Genomic DNA, 19,637 nt, shown 5'->3' on the forward strand with positions numbered 1-19,637 from the left:
AAGAAGAACTTGGGAGCGGGAGGGTGAAGATCGAGTTATCATGGTTCATGTAGGAACCAACAAAAGAAAGAGAACAAGAAATGGGGTTCTGCTAAGAATTGAGGAACTGTCGAAGTTCAAATCTGAATCCGGAGGTCCCCAGCATCACAGATACAACATACGAACACAAATTAGGAGATGTAGGCCATTCAGCCCCTCGAGCCCGCTCTGCCATTCAGCAAGACCACGGCTTATCTAAAGGTTACCTCAAACCCACATTCCTGTCTACCCCTGACAATGTTGCACCCCCTTGTTAATCAAGGATCTATCTAGCTCTGCCTTAAAAATATTCAAAGACTTTGCTTCCACTGCCTTTTGAGGAGAGTTCCAAAGGCACTCAACCCTCAGGGAAAAATTTTTTCCTTATCTCGGTCTTAAATGGGCGACTCCTTATTTACAAACAGTGACCCCTAATTCTAGATTCTCCCACAACAGGAGACATCCTCTCCACATCCACCCTGTCAAGACCCCTCAGGAACTTATATTCTTCAATCAAGTCGCCTCTTGCTCTTCTAAATTCCAGTGGATACAAGCCTAACCTGTCCAAACTTTCCTCATAAGGTAATCTGCTCATTCCTGGTATTAATCTAGTAAACTTTCCCTGAACTGCTTCTAATGCATTTACATCTTTCTTTAAATAAGGAGACCAGTACTGCACACAATACGCCAGATGTGGTCTTACCAATGCCCTGTACAACTGAAGCATAACCTCCCTACTTTTGTAATTAATTGCCCTCACAATAAATGATAACATTCTATTAGCTTTCCTAATTACCTGCTGTACTTGCATACTAATCTTTTGTGATTCATGCACTAGGGCACCAGGATCTCAGAACTCTACAATCTCTCACCATTTAGATAATAAACTTTTTTATTCTTCCTGCCAAAATGAATGATTTCACATTTGCCCAAATAATACTCCATTTGCCAGATATTTTCCCACTCACTTAACCTATCTATGTCACTTTGTAGCCTCCTTACGACCTCTTCACAACTGACTTCCCTACTTATCTTTGTGTCGTCAGCAAATTTAGCAACCATCCCTTCAGTCCCATCATTCAAATCATCTATATAAATTGTAAAAAGTTGAGGCCTCAGCACTGATCCCTGTGGCACACCGCTCGTCACAACCTACGAACCAATAAAAGACCCATTTACGCAATCTCTCTGCTTCCTGTCAGCTAGCCAATCTTCTATCCATGCCAATATGTTACCCCCTGCAAAATGAGATGCCAGTCTTCAGCCAATTCAATTCACTCCACGTGATATCAAGAAAAGGCTGAACACACTAGATACTGCAAAGGCTATGGGTCTGGCAATAGCGCTAAAGACTTGTGCTCCAGAATTTCTTGTGTCCCTAACCATGCTGCTCCAGTACAGCTACAACACTGGTGTCTACCTAGCAATGTGGAAATTGGCCTAGTTATGTCCTGTACACAAAAAGCAGGACAAATGCAACTCCGCCAATTACCATTGCATCAGTCTACTCTTGATCATCAGTAAAGTGATGGAAGGGGTCAGCAACAGTGCTACGAAGCGGCACTTGCTTAGCAATAACCTGCTCACTGATGCTTAGTTTAGGTTCCATCAGGGCCACTCAGCTCCTGACTTCATTACAGCCTTGGTTCAAACATGGACAAAAGAGTACAACTCCATTGGTGAGTTGAGAGTGACTGCACTTGGCATCACGGCAGCATTTGACGGAGTGTGGCATCAAGGAGCCCTAGCAAAACTAGAGTCAATGGGAATCAGGGGAAAACGCTCCACTGGTTGGAGTCATACCTAGCACAAAGGAAGATGGTTGTGATTGCCGGAGGCCAATCATCTCAGCCCCAGGACATCAATGCAGGAGCTCCTCAGGGTAGTGTCCTTGGCCCAATCATTTTTTTTTACTCATTCTTGGGATGTGGGCATCGCTGGTCAGGCCAGCATTTATTGCCCATCCCTAATTGCCCTTGTTCAGAGGGCATTTAAGAGTCAACCACATTGCTGTGAGTCTGGAGTCACATGTAGGCCAGACCAGGTAAGGACGGCAGATTTCCTTCTCTAAAGGACATTAGTGAACCAGATTGGTTTTTACAACAATCAATAATGGGTTCATGGTCATCATTAGACTTTTAATTCCAGATTTTAATTCAGTTCAAAATCTGCCAGGGTGGGATTCGAACTCGGGTCCCCAGAGCATTACCCTGGGTTTCTCGATTACTAGTCCAGCGACAATACCACTACCCCTATCCCTCTTCTCCACCATCTTCAGTTGCTTCATCAATGACCTTCCTTCAATCATAAGGTCAGAAGTCGGAATGTTCGCTGATGATTGCACAATGTTCAGCACCATTCGCAACCCCTCAGATACTAAAGCAGTCTATGTCCAAATGCAGCAAGGCCTAGACAATATCAAGGCTTGGTCTGACAAGTGGCAAGTAACATTTGCACCACACAAATGGCTAGGCTCTGACCATCTCCAACAAGAGAAATTCTAACCATCGCCCCTTGACATTCAAAGGCATTACCATCGCTGAATGCCCCACTATAAACATCCTGGGGGTTACCATTGACCAGAAACTGAACTGGACTAGCCATATAAAAAAACTGTGGCTACAAGAGTAGGCCAGAGGCTGGGAATCCTGCAGTGAGAAACTAACCAGCTGACTCCCCAAAGCCTGTCCACCATCTACAAGGCACAAGTCAGGAGTGTGATGGAACACTCTCCACTTGCCTGGGTGAGTGCACCTCCAACAACATTCAAGAAGCTTGACTGGCACCCCATCTACATTCATTCCCTCCACCAGTGTTGCACAGTGGCAGCAGTGTGTACCATCTACAAGATGCACTGCAGGAACTCACCAAGGCTCCCTAAGCAGCACCTTCCAAATCAACGATCGCTACCATCTGGAAGGGCAAGGGCAGCAGACACATGGGAACGCCACCACTTGGAAGTTCTCCTCCAAGCCAGTCATCCTGACTTGGAAATATATCGCCATTCCTTCACTGTCGCTGGTCAAAATTTGAAACTCCCTCCCTAACAGCACTGTGGGTGCACCTACACCACATGGACTGCAGCGGGTCAAGAAGGCAGCTCACCACCGCCTTCTCAAGGGCAATTAGGGATGGGCAACAAACACTGGCCTGGCCAGCAACACCCACATCCCATGAAAGTATTTCCAAAAATCACTTTTTTCAAATTCATTTATTGGATGTGAGCATCACCGGCCATACCAGCATCCCTTGCCCATTCCCTAATTGCCCTTGTGATGGTGACGGAAGTTCATTGATAAAGCAGCTGAAGGTGGTTAGGCCGAGGACACCGCCCCGAGCAGCCCCTGCAGTCCTGGAACTGAGATGACCAATCTCCAACAACCACAACCATCCTCCTCTGCGAATTGAGTGTTATTGTATTTTGATTAGAAGTTATGACTGTACATAAGCAATAGCAAGCATTTAAAGAAATAACATTTAAAGAATAACTCACAATGCACAAGATATATACATTCCCTTAAGGAATAAAAAGTCCACAGTAAAAGTGATCCACTGTAGCTAATAAGAGAAATTAAAGGTAGCATTAACTAAAGGAAGAGGCTGATAATCTTGCCAAAAATAGTAAGAAGCCTGAAGATTGGAAAGATTTTAGAATTTACCAAAGGATGTCCAAGAAACTGATAAAGAATGAGAAAATAGAATAACCGTGTAAACTAGCAAGAGGCATAAAACAGGTTTTGAAAGTTCCTATAGAAATGTGAAAAGGAAGAGATTAGTGAAAGATCCTCAGGAAGGGAAGAGATATTATAAAGGGAAAAAGGAAAGGGGAAACAACAAATACCTTGGGCTGGATTCTCACTCAGCAAAGACAGAGCGTCCAGAGGCTGGCATAACCACAATTTCATGCTGCCAGCCAGCGTATGGTTTGCCGTAATGTTCCCATCTCTGCTTTATTTTCTGTGAGGTTGCTTCTAGGGGGGGGGTGACTGTTGCCATTCCGCCAGTGATAAGTAGCCATGAAAGCCAATTAAAATGCCTATTGAGGGCAATCATCACATCCCATCCGGAATTTTCCAAATAGCAAACAGTCCCTCCCACTGAGGCTGAAGAATGGCAGATGGATGGAGATGACCTCCGGCGGCAGACCGGGGTGGTGGAGGCTGCGATGCCTCCTTCAATTCATCCCCTTCCCAACTCCCAAGCACCCAGGGTTCCAGAGGATCATCCTGCACAGGTGTAACCCCTCCTCAATGATGGCCTGGCACCAAGGCCGCATTTTATTTTTAAACTTTCTTCAGAGTGTACCTCTATCTCGAGAGTCCTTTCTCATTTTCCTACCTACATCAGCAGTGCCCACCTCCCCAGGTGAGGCTGCCAGTCGCACTGAGCCACAGGTGCTCTAGTCGACTCTACCAACTCTGGACCCCACCCATTAATGGAAGAGGGTCCAACTTCATTGACCACCTCCTTGAATATATATCTCTCAGTCCTGCTGCCAAGACTGAGGATTGAAAACGTTACGCCCTTGTTCAAATAAAGGTTGCAAGGATAAGTCGAGCAATTACAGACCAGTTAGTTTAACTTCAGTGGTGGGGAAGCACCTAGAAGCAATTATTCAGGATAAATTAATAGCCACATGGAAAAATGTGGGTTGATTAGGAAGAGCTAGCATGGATGTCTTAAGGGAATTTTTTGTTTAGCTAACTTTGAGCTTTTTTAAAAAGAGGTAACAGAGGGTTGATGAGGGTGATGCTGTTACGTGATGTACATGGGCTTCCAAAAGGCTGCACAACAGACTTGTGAGAAAAGTTATGGCTCATGGAATAAAAGAGACAGTAGCAATGTCGATACAATATTGGATGAGTAATTGGAAACAATGAGTGATATTTGATGAATATTTCTCAGGCTGGAGGAAGGTTCGCAGTGAACTTCCCCGGGGGTCAGTATTGGGGCCCTTGCTTTTCCTGATATATGTTAATGATCTAGATCTTGGTGTGCAGGGGGCAATTTCAAAGTTTGCGGATGATACAAGGCTTGGAAGAATTGTAAATTGTACAGAGGACAGTGTATAACTTCAAAAGAACATAGCCAAGTTGGAGGAGTTGGCAGGTAGGTGGCAGATGGAGTTCAATGCAGAGAAGCATGAGGTGATTCATTTTGGCAGGAAGGACATGGAAAGACAATATAAAATAAGGGGTCCAACTATAAGAGTACAAGAGCAAGGAGGTTGTGCTGGGCTCATATTGAGCACTAGTAAGATGATGGGGAGGGGATGATGTAGTTTTTAATTTATTTATTTTAATTCATTCACGGCGTGTGGGCTTCGCTGGTTGGGACACCATTTATTGCCCATCTCAAGTTGCCCTTGAGAAGGTGGTGGTGAGCTACCTTCTTGAACTGCTGCAATCCATGTGTTGTAGGTGCACCTACAGTGCTGTTAGGGAGGGAGTTCCAGGATTTTGACCCAGCGACAGTTAAGGAGCGGCAATATAAATATATCCAAGTCGGGATGGTGAGAGACTTGAAGGGGAACTTCCAGGTGGTGGTAATGCCACTTAACATCAAGGGCGATGGTTGGATTCTCTCTTGTTGGAGATGGTCATTGCCTGACACTTGCACGGCCCAAATGTTACTTGCCACTTGTCAACCTATGCCTCGATATTGTCCAAGGTTTGCTGCATTTGGACATGGACTGCTTCAGTATCTGAGTCGCTGCAAATGGTGCTGAACATTGCGCAATCATCAGCGAACATCCCCACTTCTGACCTTATGATGGAAGGAAGGTCATTGATGAAGCAGCTGAAGATAATCGGGCCAAGGACGCTACCCTGAGGAACTCCTGCAGTGACGTCCTGGAGCTGAGATGACTGACCTCCAACAACCACAATCATCTTCTTTTGTGCTAGCTATGACTCTAACCAGTGGGGAGTTTTCCCCCGGATTCCCACTGACTCCAGGTTTGCTAGGGCTCCTTGATGCCACACTCGGCCAAACGCAGCCTTGACGTCAAGGGCAGTCACACTCACCTCACCTAGGCAGCTCAGCTCTTTTGTCCATGTTTGAACCAAGGCTGTAATGAGGTCAGAAGCTGAGTGGTCCTGGCAGAACTCAAGCTGGGCGTCAGTGAGCAGGTTATTGCTAAGCAAGTGCCGCTTGATAGCACTGTTGATGACCTCTTCCATTACTTTATTGATGATGGAGGGCTGATGGGGCAGTAATTCGCCAGGTTGGATTTGTCCTGCTTTTTGTGTACAGGATATACCTGAGCAATTGTCCACATAGCCAGGTAGATGCCAGTGTTGTAGTTATACTGGAGCAGCTTGGCTAGGGGCGCAGCGAGTTCTGGAGCATAAATCTTCGATTGAGGATTGATTATGGACTGTAAACAAATTAGGAACATATGGGTTGTTTTCAGGCTGGCAGGGAGTAACTGTTGGGGTATGCAAGTAATACTTGGGTCTTAGCTATTTGCAATAGTCATCAATGACTTGGATGAGGGACCGAGTGTAATGCATTATTGTTTGCTAACAAAGTTCAATAGGAAAATAAGCCGTGCAGAGGGTGCAAAGAGGCTGCCAAATGATATATGGGGGTTAAGTAAATGATCAAGGAGATGGCAGATGGAATACAGTGTAGAGAAGTGAGGGCTTTAGTAAGAAAAATAGAAAAGCAGCACACGTTTTTAAAATGATGAGAGACTGGGAAATGCTGATATTCAGAGGGATCTGGGTGTGCTTGTACATGAATAAGACCATAAGACCATAAGACATAGGAGCAGAAATTAGGCCATTCAGCCCATCGAGTCTGCTCCGCCATTCAATCATGGCTGATAAGTTTCTCAACCCCATTCTCCCGCCTTCTTCCTGTAACCTTTGATCCCCTTCCAATCAAGAACCTATCTATCTCCGTCTTAAATACACTCAATGACCTGCCCTCCACAGCCTTCTGTGGCAATGAATTCCATAGATTCACCACTCTCTGGCTAAAGAAGTTTCTCCTCATCTCTGTTCTAAAAGCTCTTCCCTTTACTCTGAGGCTGTGCCCTCGGGTCCTAGTCTCTCCTACTAACGGAAACATCTTCCCCACGCCCACTCTATCCAGGCCTTTCAGTATTCTGTAAGTTTCAATCAGATCCTCCCTCATCCTTCTAAACTCCATCGAGTATAGACCCAGAGTCCTCAAACGTTCCTCATATGTTAAGCCTTTCATTCCTGGGATCATTCTTGTGAACCTCCACTGGAACCTCTCCAGGGCCAGCACATCCTTCCTGAGATACGGGGCCCAAAATTGCTCACAATATTCTAAATGTGGTCTGACCAGAGCCTTATAAAGCCTCAGCAGCACATCCCTGCTTTTATATTCTAGTCCTCTCAAAATAAATGCCAACATTGCATTTGCCTTCCTAACTACCGACTCAACCTGCAAGCTAACCTTAAGAGAATCCTGGATTAGGACTCTCAAGTCCCTTTGCACTCCAGATTTCTGAATTCTCTCCCCATTTAGAAAATAGTCTATGCCTCTATTCTTCCTACAAAAGTGCATGACCTCACACTTTCCCACGTTGTATTCTATCTGCCACTTATTTGCCCATTCTCCTAACCTGTCCAAAGCCTTCTGCAGCCTCCCCACCTCCTCAATACTACCTGTCCCTCCACCTATCTTTGTATCATCTGCAAACTTAGCCAGGATGCCCTCAGTTCCTTCATCTAGATCATTAATATATAAAGTGAAACGTTGTGGTCCTAACACTGACCCCTGTGGAACTCCACTAGTCACCGGCCGCCATCCTGAGAAGGACCCCCTTAACCCCAGTCTCTGCCTCCTGCCAGACAGCCAATCTTCTATCCATGCTAGTACCTTGCCTCTAACACCATGGGCTCTTATCTTACTGAGCAGCCTCCTGTGCGGCACCTTGTCAAAGGCCTTCTGGAAGTCTAAGTGGATAACATCCATTGGCTCTCTATTGTCTAACCTACTCGTTACCTCCTCAAAGAATTCTAACAGATTTGTCAGGCATGACCTCCCCTTGATGAAACCATGCTGACTTTGACCGATTTTACCATGCACTTCCAAGTATTCTGAAATCTCATCCTTAATAATGGACTCTAAAATCTTACCAACGACCAAGGTCAGGCTAATCGGCCTGTAATTTCCCGTCTTTTGCCTCACTCCCTTCTTAAACAGGGGGGTTACATTAGTGATTTTCCAGTCCTCTGGGACCCTCCCTGACTCCAGTGATTCCTGAAAGATCACCACTAACGCCTCCACTATCTCTTCAGCTATCACAAAGTTAACATGCAGATATGGCAAATAGTTAGGAAATTGCTACGTTATTGAATAGTATTGGTAGCCTTTATTAAAATGCGATTGAAGTATGAAATCTTGCTGCAATTCTATATGTCCTTGGTTAAACTACACCAGCAGCTCTGTGTATAGCTTTGGTCTCCTTTCCAAAAGATGGATATACTTGTCTTAGAGGGAGTGCAACAGTGGTTCACTAGATGGATTCCTGGGATGAGGGGATTGCCCTATGAGGAGAGATTGAGTAGACTATGCTAATATTCCCGAGAGTTGAGAAGAAGTAGAAGTAATCTCAATGAAACAAAATTCTTAAGGGGCTTGACAGAATGGGAATATATTTTCTCTAGCTAGGGAGCTTAGAACTAGTGGTCACAGTTTCAGAATAAGGTGTGGGCCATTTAGGACAGAGATAAGAAATATCTTCAAAGGATTCACTCAAAGTGAACCGCAAATGCTCAACGAATACATTCAAGTCAGAAATCAGTAGTATTTTAGATACTAGGGTTATCAAAGGATATTGGGGATAATGTGGCTAAGTGCAGGTGAGGTAGAAAATCAGCCACAATCTGACTGAACAATGTAGCAGGCTCTAAGGGGCGAATTCCTGCTCTTATTTCTTATGTTATGATGGGAAAAACACACCTTGGTAGCTGGTACTTGAAGCTGAAAGGCAACATCACCTAATCTGTGATAGCTACATGATATTCTCATCAAATGCTTAAGTTCACCTGTAGGAAACTCTCTACTACCGCAATCAGCTTCCTGGGATGCCAGGCTATATTTTAAAATCACACGATCATACAGAACATATCTTTGAAGAGTTAGTTATCACTATTAAAAATATTTGAATTAAACTTTTTAATTTTCATTTCATTGAAAAAAACTTGTGATATTACATTTAGACAGACAGACATTCAAACAAAAACAAATACTTTTAAAGCATCACAAGTTATTTGAGCAATGTTCTCTTGTAGAAATAGAATCATTGTACACAAATATTCTGTACCTGATGATAACATCAAATTTATTCAAATAGGGTCCAAGACCTAGCCCTCGTAGTATTCCACCACTTCCCAAGACAATACAGCGCTTACAGGGTTTTCTTTCTATTTCTTCTGGCAATGATACCGAAGGCATAAGATCAATGAGTTGGTTAAAACTTTTCTGGTGTGCTTTAAAACCAAATGGTGTGTTATACTTGAATACAGAGCTACGTAAAACGGAATTTCTCTCCAGGAAAGGACGTATGTTGCTGTCATATTTGTGAGGAAACAAAGTAGCCATATTTTGCTGAACAAAGGACTCCCGGCATTTTTGCCCTAACACTTTCGAAGCATATATCTGTGCATTCTGTAAAAAGGGAAAGAAAACAAATATAATTAATATAACACCAGAAATTGGAACAGGAGTAGGAAATTCGGCTATATGAGCCTGCTTCACCATTTAATAAGATGCAGGCCATTAGGTGCAGTGGATTTGTTAACTTTAAGTCCTATTAATTTCTTCAGTACCATTTCTTTACTAATACTGATTTCCCAAGTTCCTGATCCTTGGTTCCCCAAACTTTTCAGAATGTTTTTGTGTCTTCTACTGTGAAGACAGGCATAAAGTATTCTCCATTATAATTTCTCCTGACTCTGCCTCTGAAGGACCCACATTTGCTTTATCAAATCTCTTCTTTTTTACATAGCTACAGAAGCTTTTACAATCTGTTTTCATGTTTCTTGTTAGTTTACTCAATTTCTTTACTCTTCATCAATTTAGTTATCTTCAATTATAAAATTTTCCCAATTCCCACGGGACAGATTCAAGATAAGTGGCAGAAGGTGTAGGGGGGACGTGAGGAAGAATTTTTTACGCAGAGGGTAGTGGGTGTCTGGAATTTGCTGCCCAAGTTGGTGGTAGAGGCAGAAACACTAAACTGTTTTAAAAAGTACCTGGATCTACACCTTAAGTGCTGTAAGCTGCAGGAAGGTGGGATTAGAAAGGGCACCTGGAGGTTCACGGGCTGGCATGGACAAGATGGGCGGAAAGGCCTCCTTCTGTGTTGTAACTTTTTTATGGCTCTCTGGTTCACTGGTCTTTTTTTGACAAAATTAAAAGCCTTCTTTAATCTAACACTAACTTCAACTTGTCGTCAGCTGGACCACAATTCACTTGGGGTTTTTGTTCCCCAAGAGAACGTAGGCTTGTGCTCCAGAGCTTGCCATGCCCCTAGCCAAGCCAGTCCATTACAGTTACAACACTGGCATCTACCCAGCAATGTGGAAAATTGCCAGGTATGTCCAGTCCAAAAAAAAGACAGATCCAACCTGGCCAATTACCACCCCATTAGTCTCTCAATCACCAGCAAAGATGGAAGATGTTATTGACAGTGCTGTTAAACGGCACTTACTCAGCAAGAACCAGCTTAGCTTGGGTTTCACCAGAAGCAATCATCTCAGCCCCAGGACACTGCTGCAGGAGTTCCTCAGAGTAATGTCCTAGGCCCAACCATTTCAGCTGCTTCATCAATGATGGTCCCTCCATCATAAGGTGGAGGTGGGAATGCTCATTAACGATTGCACAATGTACCATTTGCATCGCCTCAGGTGTTGAATCAGTCCGTGCCTATATGAAGCAAGACCTGAACAACATTCAAGCTAGGGCAGAAAAATGGCATGTAACATTCGTGCTACAGAAGTGCCAGGGAATGACTATCTCCAAAGAGAGAGAATCTAACCATCTCCCCTTAATGTTCAACAACATTACCATCGCTGAATCCCCCACTATCAACATCTTGGGTGCCAACATTTTTTTTTTAATGATTCATTCACAGCATGTGGGCTTCGCTGGCTGTACCAGCATTTATTGCCCATCCCTAGTTGCCCTTGAGAAGATGGTGGTGAGCTGCCTTCTTCAACCACTGCAGTCCCTGTGGTGTAGGTACACCCACAGTGCGGTTAGGAAAGGAGCTCCAGGGTTTTGACCCAGAGACAGTGAAGGAATGGCAATATATTTCCAAGTCAGGATGGTGAGTGACTTGGAGGGGAACTTCCAGGTGGTGGTGTTCCCGTCTATCCACTGACCTTGTCCTTCTAGATGATAGCGGTTATGGATTTGGAAGGTGCTGCCAAAACTTGAGATCCTGCAGTGCATCTTATAGATGGTACACAATGCTGCTACTGCATGTTGGTGGTGGACGGGGTGAATGTTTGCGAATGTGGTACCAATCAAGCGGGCTGCTTTGTCCTAGATGACGTCATGTACCTTGAGTGTTGTGGGAGCTGCACTCATCCAGGCAAGTGAGGAGTATTCCATCACATTCCTGACTTGTGCCTTGTTGGTGATAGACAGGCTTTGGAGAGTCCGGAGACAAGTTACTCGTCGCAGGATCCCTAGCCTCTGACCTGCTCTTGTAGCCACAGCATTTATATGGCTAGTCCAGTTCAGTTTCTGTTCAATGATAACACCAGGATGTTAACAGTGGGGGATTTGGTGATGCTAATACCACTGAACCTCAAGGGGCAATGGTCAGATTATCTCTTGTTCGAGATGGTCATTGCCTGGCACTTGTGTGATGTGAATGTTACTTGCCACTTGTCGGGCCAAGCCTGGATATTGTCCAGATCTTGCTGCATTTGGACATGGACTGCCTCAGTATCTGAGGAGTCGCGAATGGTGAACATTGTGCAATCATCAGCGAACATCCCCACTTCTGACCTTATGATGGAAGGAAGGTCACTGATGAAGGAGCTGAAGATGGTTGGGCCAAGGACACTACCCTGAGGAAATCCTGCAGTGATGTCCTGGAGCTGAGATGACTAACCTCCAACAACCACAATCATCTTCCTTTGAGCTAGGTAGGACTCCAGCCAGCGGAGCGTTTTCCTCGACTCCCATTTACTCCAGTTTTGCGAGGGTTCCTTTATGCCACACTCAGTCAAATGAGGCCTTGATGTCAAGGGCAGTCACACTCACCTCACAAATTCAGCTCTTTTGTCCATGTTTGAACCAAGGCTGTAACGAGGTCAGGAACTGAGTGACCCTGGAGGAACACAAACTAGGTGTCAGTGAGCAGGTTATTGCTAAGCAAGTGCCGCTTGATAGCACTGTTGATGACCCCTTCCATTATTTTACGGATGATGGAAAGTAAACTGATAGGGCGGTAATTGGCCGGGTTGGATTTGTCCTGTTTTTTTTTTTGAGTACAGGACATACCTGGGCAATTTTCCACATAGCCAGGTAGATGCCAGTGTTGTAGCTGTACCAGAACAGCTTGGCTAGGGTCACGGCAAGTTCTGGAGCACAAGTACTATTGCCGGAATATTGTCAGGGCCCACAGAATTTGCGCTATCCAGTGCCTTCAGCCGTTTCTTGATATCACGTGGAGTGAATTGAATTGGCTGAAGGCTTGGTATCTGTGATGCTGGGGACCTCTGGAGGAGGCCGAGATGGATCGTCCACTCGGCACTTCTGGCTGAAGATTGTAGCAAATGCTTCAACCTTATCTTTTGCACTGATGTGCTGGGCTCCCCCATCTTTGAGGGTGGGGATATTTGTGGAGCCTCCTCCTCCTGTGAGTTGTTTAATTGTCCTCTACCATTCACAACTGGATATTACAGGACTGCAGAGCTTGGATCTGATCCTTTGGTTGTGTGATTGCTTAGCTCTATCACTTGTTGCTTATGCTTTTGGCATGCAAGCAGTCCTGTGTTATAGCTTCACCAGGTTGACTCCTCATTTTTAGGTATGCCTGGTGCTGTCAAACCCTCCTGCACTCTTCATTGAACCAGGGTTGATCCCCTGGCTTGGTGGTAATGGTAGAGTGGGGAATATGTCAAGCCATGGAGGTTACAGATTATGTTCGATATAATTCTGCTGCTGCTGATGGCCCGCAGCGCCTCATGGATGCCCAGCCATGAGTTGCTCGATCTGTTTGAAACCTATCCCATTTAACATGGTGATAGTGCCACACAACACGATGGAGGGTATCCTCAGCGTGAAGCCGGGACTTCGTCTCCACAACAGCTGCGTGGTGGTCACACCTACCCATACTGTCATGGACAGATGCATCTGCGACAGGCAGGTTGGTGGGGATGAGGTCAAGTATGTTTTTCCCTCTTATTGGTTCCCTCAGTACCTGCGGCAGACCCAGTCTAGCAGCTATGTCCTTTAGAACTTGGCCAGCTCAGTCAGTAGTAGTGCTACCGAGCCACTCTTGGTGATGGACATTGAAGTACCCCACCCAGAGTACATTCTGCACCCTTGCCACCCTCGGTGCTTCCTCCAAGTGATGTTCAACATGGAGGTGCACTGATTCATCAGCTGAAGGAGGGCGGTGCATGGTAATCAGCAGAAGGTTTCCTTGCCCATGTTTGACCTGATGCCATGAGACTTCATGGGGTAAGGAGTCAACGTTGAGAACTCCCAGAGCCACGCCTTCCCGACTGTGTACCACTGTTCTGCCACCTCTGCTGTCTGTCCTGCCGGGGGGACAGGGCATACCATGGGATGATGATGGCAGTGTCTGTGACATTATCTGTAAGATATGATTCCATGAGGAATGTCAGACCCCAGTTTCATTCCTTTTTTGAGACGTTGTAGCAGTTTGATAAAACTGAGAAGCTTGCTAGGCCATTTCGGAGGCCATTTAAGAGTCAACCAAATTGCAGTTGGTCTGGGGTCACATATAGGTAAGGATGGCACATTTCCTTCCCTAAATGACATGAGTGAACCAGATGGGTTTTTGTGACAATCAACAATGCTATCATGGTCAACATTAGACTTTTAATTCCAGAATTTTATTGAATTGAAATTTCACCATCTGCCGTGCCGGAATTGAACCCGGGTCCCCAGAACATTACGCTGGGTCTCTGGATTACTCGTCCAGCGACCTTACCACTACGCCATCACTTCCCTGAGAAACCTAATTGAACCGGCCATATAAACACAGCGGCTACAAGAGCAGGTCAGAGATTGGGAATTCTGCAGCGAGTAACCCATCTCCCAACTCATCAAAGCCTGTCTACCATCTACAAGGCACTGGTCAGGAACATGATGGAATATTCTCAACTTGCCTGGATGAGTGTAGCTCCAACAACACTCAATAAGCTTGACAACGTCCAGGACAAAGCAGCCAGTTTGATCAGCACCCTATCCACCAGCTTAAACATTAACCCCTTCCACCACCAGTGCAGTGGCACCGGTGAGCACAAGATATACTGCAGCAACTCACCAATACTTCTTCAACAATACCTCCAAATTCACAAACACTACCATCTAGAAAAACAAGGGCAACAGGCACAAGGAAACACCACCACCTGCAAAGTTTTGCAAGTCATGACATCTTGGCTTGGAACTATATCGCCATTCCTTCGTCATCACGGTCAAAAACCTGGAACTCCCTTCCCAAAATCACTGTGGATGTACCAATAGCACATGGACTGCAGTGGTTCAAGATGCCAGTTCACCAGCACCTTCTCAAGGGCAATTAAGTTTGGGCAATAAATGCTGGCATAGCCAGCAACGATCAATTCTATGAATTAATAAAGTGTTGCAAATTATGAATTCTGATAATTAATAAATTTATTTAATATATCTCTACAAGTGGCCTCATGTAATCAACACCAGTCAAAAAATAAAATTCAGGTTGAATCTGGTGCAGAAACTCACCAGTTCATCGTAAGCCAGAACACTTTACACTGCAAAAGGTCCCTTAGTCTACCTTGTTACAGAATATTGCTCTACCTCAGTGCTGCAGCTGCCACTTGTGAACGTGCAGCTAAATGCTCATATGCCTAAGGGGCATAGAGTTGAACCTACCCAGTGCGCAATTGATTTAGCCATCAGTCACCAGATACACAAATTACCTTACTTTTGTACTCAATGCTCCTATTAATAAAACCTAAGATACTATATGCTTTATTTATTTTTATATATATATATATATATATATATATATATATATATAAATCCCTCAACATGCCCTGCCATCTTCAATGACCTATGTACTTATGCACCGAGGTCCCTCTGTTCTGCACCTCCTTTAGAGGCTCTCCGTTTATTTTATGCAGTCTTACCATATCTTTCCTGCCAAAATGAATCACCTCACACTTCTCTACATCTAACTTCACCTGCCACTTGTCTGCCCAATCCACCAACATGTCTATGTCCTTTTGGAGTTCCAGACTATCCCCATCACAGTTGGCAACATTTCCAATCTGCGTTTCATCTGCAAATTGCGAAATCGTGCCCTGCACACCACAGTCTAGGTCATTAATATATATCAGGAAGAGCAAGGATCCCAACACTGACCCCAGAGGAACTCTACTACAATCCTTCCTCTAATCTGAAAACCAACCATTTATCACTACTCTCTGTTTCCTGTCACTTAGCCAATTTCTTATCCAAGTGCCTAAAGTATGAGTTTATGACTTAATTGCTTAAAAGGCTGTATGCAATGTTTGAAAGCTTCTAGTAACTATTCACTTTCCAGCACTCAGTTCAAATACTAAACTCCTGATTTTATGGGGATCCTCAAGCAGTTTACAATGTATTTTAGGTGACTTAATTGAGGTGTACAAAATTATGAGGGGGATAGAGTGGACAGGATAAAATTGTTTCCCTTGATGGAGAATTCTAGAACCAGGGGACATAGATTCAAGATAAGTGGCAGAAGGTGTAGAGGGGACATGAGGAAGAATTTTTTTTTTACACACAGAGGGTAGTGGGTGTCTGGAATTCACTGCCCAAGATGGTGGTAGAGGCAGAAACTTTAAACTCTTAAAAAGTACCTGGATCTGCACCTAAAGTGCTGTAAGCTGCAGGGCTATGGGCCGGGTGCAGGAAGGTGGGATTAGAAAGGGCGCCTAGGTGTCCTCGGGCTAGCATGGACAAGATGGGCCGAATGGCCTCCTTCTGTGCTGTAACGTTTCTATGGTTCTACTGCAGGATCATCAGGAAAAGCAAAGATATCAACTACTTTACTCCACAACCAACTGTCTCCTTAAACCCTTTCCCCTGCTCCCTCACCTTCAAGTTCAAGCTTGTTGGCTTAAAACATTAAAAATTAGCTCATCCATTCAGCCACAAAGCCTTCAACAAAGGAAAACCTGCCTCATGTCTCAACTGGCCTAACCCTGAACTCAAGTCTGGTTTCTCTTCCATTTCCTCTCACTGCCTCTCAGGACTCATCTTGTTCATGAGACCCAATTCCTGACATTTTTTTCCACACTATTGCCACTAAACTGCTGACCCAATTTCTTTCCTCGCTTAACTGATCGGCATTGTGAATGGTCCCTCAGATACTCCTCCCCACTTATTTCCCCCTCCTCTCAAAACCCACTCTCAAACCCTGCTGGCATTGCAGACCATAGGTCTATTGCACCCTCTCTTTCCTCTTCAAACTTACTAAACACATTGTCACCTCTGAAATCTATACCCTGCCAGTCACTGAATCAGACTGCAGCTAATTTTGCAGTGATGACATCCTTTTTGAGTCTGAGCTGTGCTTCCAACTTCGCAATCTCGCCAACACAAAGACTATCTCCATCTCCATTAATATGACTTCTACTTATATGGGGCCTTCCATGGCCTCAGGGATCCCAAAGCGACGTACAGCCAATGAAGTACTTTCAAAGTGTAGTCACGTTTGTAATGCAGATAATCTGATAGCCAGTTTGGGTGCAACAAGATCCCACAAACAGCAATGTGATAATAACAGATAATCTGTTTTCATGCTGTTGATTGCAGGATAACTATTGGAAGGACACCAGGTATAACTCTCTTCTTCAAGCTAGTGCCATAGAATCTTTTACAGCACCTCACGGTGCAGCACTCAGCTCCACTGCAGTATCAGCCTAGATTTTAACGTTCGAGTTTTTACGGGACTCGATCACACAACTTTCTTACTCAATCACATGGGCGCAACTAACCAAGTCACAATTGACATACCATAGGCTGTGGAGTATAAGTCAACACCATTTTTTCAGCACCAAAATGTTTACACCCAAACTAGGCATACAAGTCAACCCCCTTTTTGCTAAGACATCCCATACTCACATTAGGAGTCAACCTCAGGTTTTGACCTCCGAAATGCATGTTTTACTCACCTTAAGTCGGTACATGAGATCAAACAGGCAATATGGGTCAGGTTGCCAAGAAGATGCATGGGACATGCCCATACAGAGCAGACCACACATGGCAAGTGATGAATGGAAGTGGGTCCTCCGGCAAAAAAGATAGTAGTACAAAGCTGTTTCAGGCTAAAAGTCATAATATTTGCTAACTCATTAAATAACTGTGCTGCAGCAAAAGAATTAGGCGTTGATGAAAAACACGAGAACAGGGGCCAGCCACTGCCCTGATCATGAAGCATGTACCAGAAAGGGTCTTCTAAAATCGTCAATACGGTTACATCATCACCAGAAATGCAATGCACATATATACGCCTAAGTGGGTCAAATCAAACCCAGAGTCCAAAGATTTCAGAGCATCTAGCTACGTAGTCGCTTAATGGAACAAAAACAACTAGTGTTGCGACAGAAGACCAAAATCACTCAGACAACCAAAAGACCTCGATACCAAAATGATTAATTTTCAGCGATTCACCAACAGAGAGCAAAACAAAATGAGCACCTATTATGTCTCATCAGCAGCATGGATGAAACACATGAATCTTGATATGCCGAGTAGCCCAACTGTGAATGGATATGTTCAAAAACTGTTCTGGCAAAAACCACAGGCAAAAAACAAGACAACTCATGGTGGTAAAAGCCTGCACAGCCAAAGGAACTAAATTGAAGCCTATGGTAATTTTCAAAGATAAGATTAGGCTGAAAATCAACTTCCCTGTAGGGGTTTCTGTGCATATCCATCTAACTGTTATCATGGACAAGGACAGAGTAAAGTTGTGGGTCGATAATATGTGGAAAAGGCACCCTAGCGGACTATGCAAAGAACACAACATATTAGCATGGACATGTTCAGGTCCCTTATAACTGATGAGATCAAGAGATGCTTGTGAAGAAATAACACCTAAATTACAGTTATACCTGGGGGAAGCAAAGGGGGAGTCTAATATCCATAGTTCAACCCTTGGACATGTGCCTCAATAAGCCATTCAAGGATCATGTTCACGTCGAATAGAATAAGTGGATGGCCAATAGAGAAAAAAATCTTCACAAAGAGATGAAATATCTATGCTGCCCCGCTTGATGCTTCGTGTGTTTTCATCATTAAATCATGGAATGATATAATGCCCAAACTTGTCATCTGAGCGTGCAAAAAAAATGCAGACAATCCAATTCAATGAATGGACAGGAAGATGATTTGTTGTGGAGGGATAATTCTGAAATAGAGTGCGCAAAATCTGATCCAGAGTGGGATTCTTACGATAATCCATAGCCGAAGTGGCTAAGAATTAATTTGATGAAATCTTTGGGCGGAATCGTCCCAGATTTGAACTAATTGCGGTGGCGGCTGTGTCGCCCCCTTCCCAGTGTGTCCCGCCTCATTAATAATGCATTCACGGGAAACACGCCAGATCGCTGGCGGGCAGCCTCCAATTTGCCCACCACGCCATTATCTCACTGCTTCCTCACGCCAGGTGCCATATTTAAACTGCAACCGTGCAAACAACTCTCAATGCTTGCAGCCCAGGATTACTCCAGTGAAGATATGGCCCTAAACGCCGAGAAAAGTGGAGCCCCCGATTGGCTGACGCATCCCTAGGACGTCTTCTTGATACTATGGAAGCTTGTCGGACATCAAGATCTCACTCTGTTCGAAAGTCGCGTATTGGAGCTGGCTGGTGAGGACATGGACCATTCCTGTGGCAATGGTCAGGTCAGTGGCAAACACCCACGTGAGGTTCATGCACCACATCATTCCTCTCTCAACGCTACTGAGTCCACTGTTGTGTGTTCAACGCAGCTGCCAAGCACTAATAATCTCCACTCGGTGTCCTAGGTATATCTGACACATCGCACTCGGGCAAACTTGACCTCGACCCCAGGGTCGAGAGCACCTCAGATAAGGACACTGAGGGCAGCAGCGTTGAATACCTGTCACAGCGCTTACCCACACCCTCTACCAGCGCAGCAACAAATACCTTGGTGGGATCTAGATCTAGAGCAGGACTGGGTTCACAATCTGGAGTTCGCCACAAGAACACTTATCCGCAGCAACAGGCAGGTTCAAGCGATATCCCCGGCACTTGGAAGACTGCTGGGCAAGGGGCATTTGTGAGGTCCAAGTCAGGTGACAAGCCTCTGGATTCAGCCTTCCAACTCATCATGGAGAGTCAGCAGAAAGCAGGGGGACATCACTGCTGGAAC

The 19,637-nt window shown here is 44.8% G+C and overlaps 1 protein-coding gene across 4 annotated transcripts in view; it reads right to left on the reverse strand.

Annotated features, from left to right (window-relative positions):
- st3gal5 (ST3 beta-galactoside alpha-2,3-sialyltransferase 5) overlaps nt 1-19,637 on the reverse strand; it is a 113,224-nt gene that overhangs the window by 22,767 nt on the left and 70,820 nt on the right. For 3 of the 4 annotated variants that reach the window (XM_078553801.1, XM_078553791.1, XM_078553809.1), the window contains one exon: nt 9,326-9,669. The exons of the other annotated variant lie outside the window; for it this stretch is intronic. In XM_078553801.1, the coding sequence (XP_078409927.1) occupies nt 9,326-9,669 (344 nt within the window). The remainder of the gene's footprint in view (nt 1-9,325; nt 9,670-19,637) is intronic. 4 annotated transcript variants of the gene reach the window in all.

Source organism: Cetorhinus maximus, chromosome 1 (genome assembly GCF_964194155.1).
Source record: "Cetorhinus maximus chromosome 1, sCetMax3.hap1.1, whole genome shotgun sequence".
NCBI lineage: Eukaryota > Metazoa > Chordata > Chondrichthyes > Lamniformes > Cetorhinidae > Cetorhinus > Cetorhinus maximus.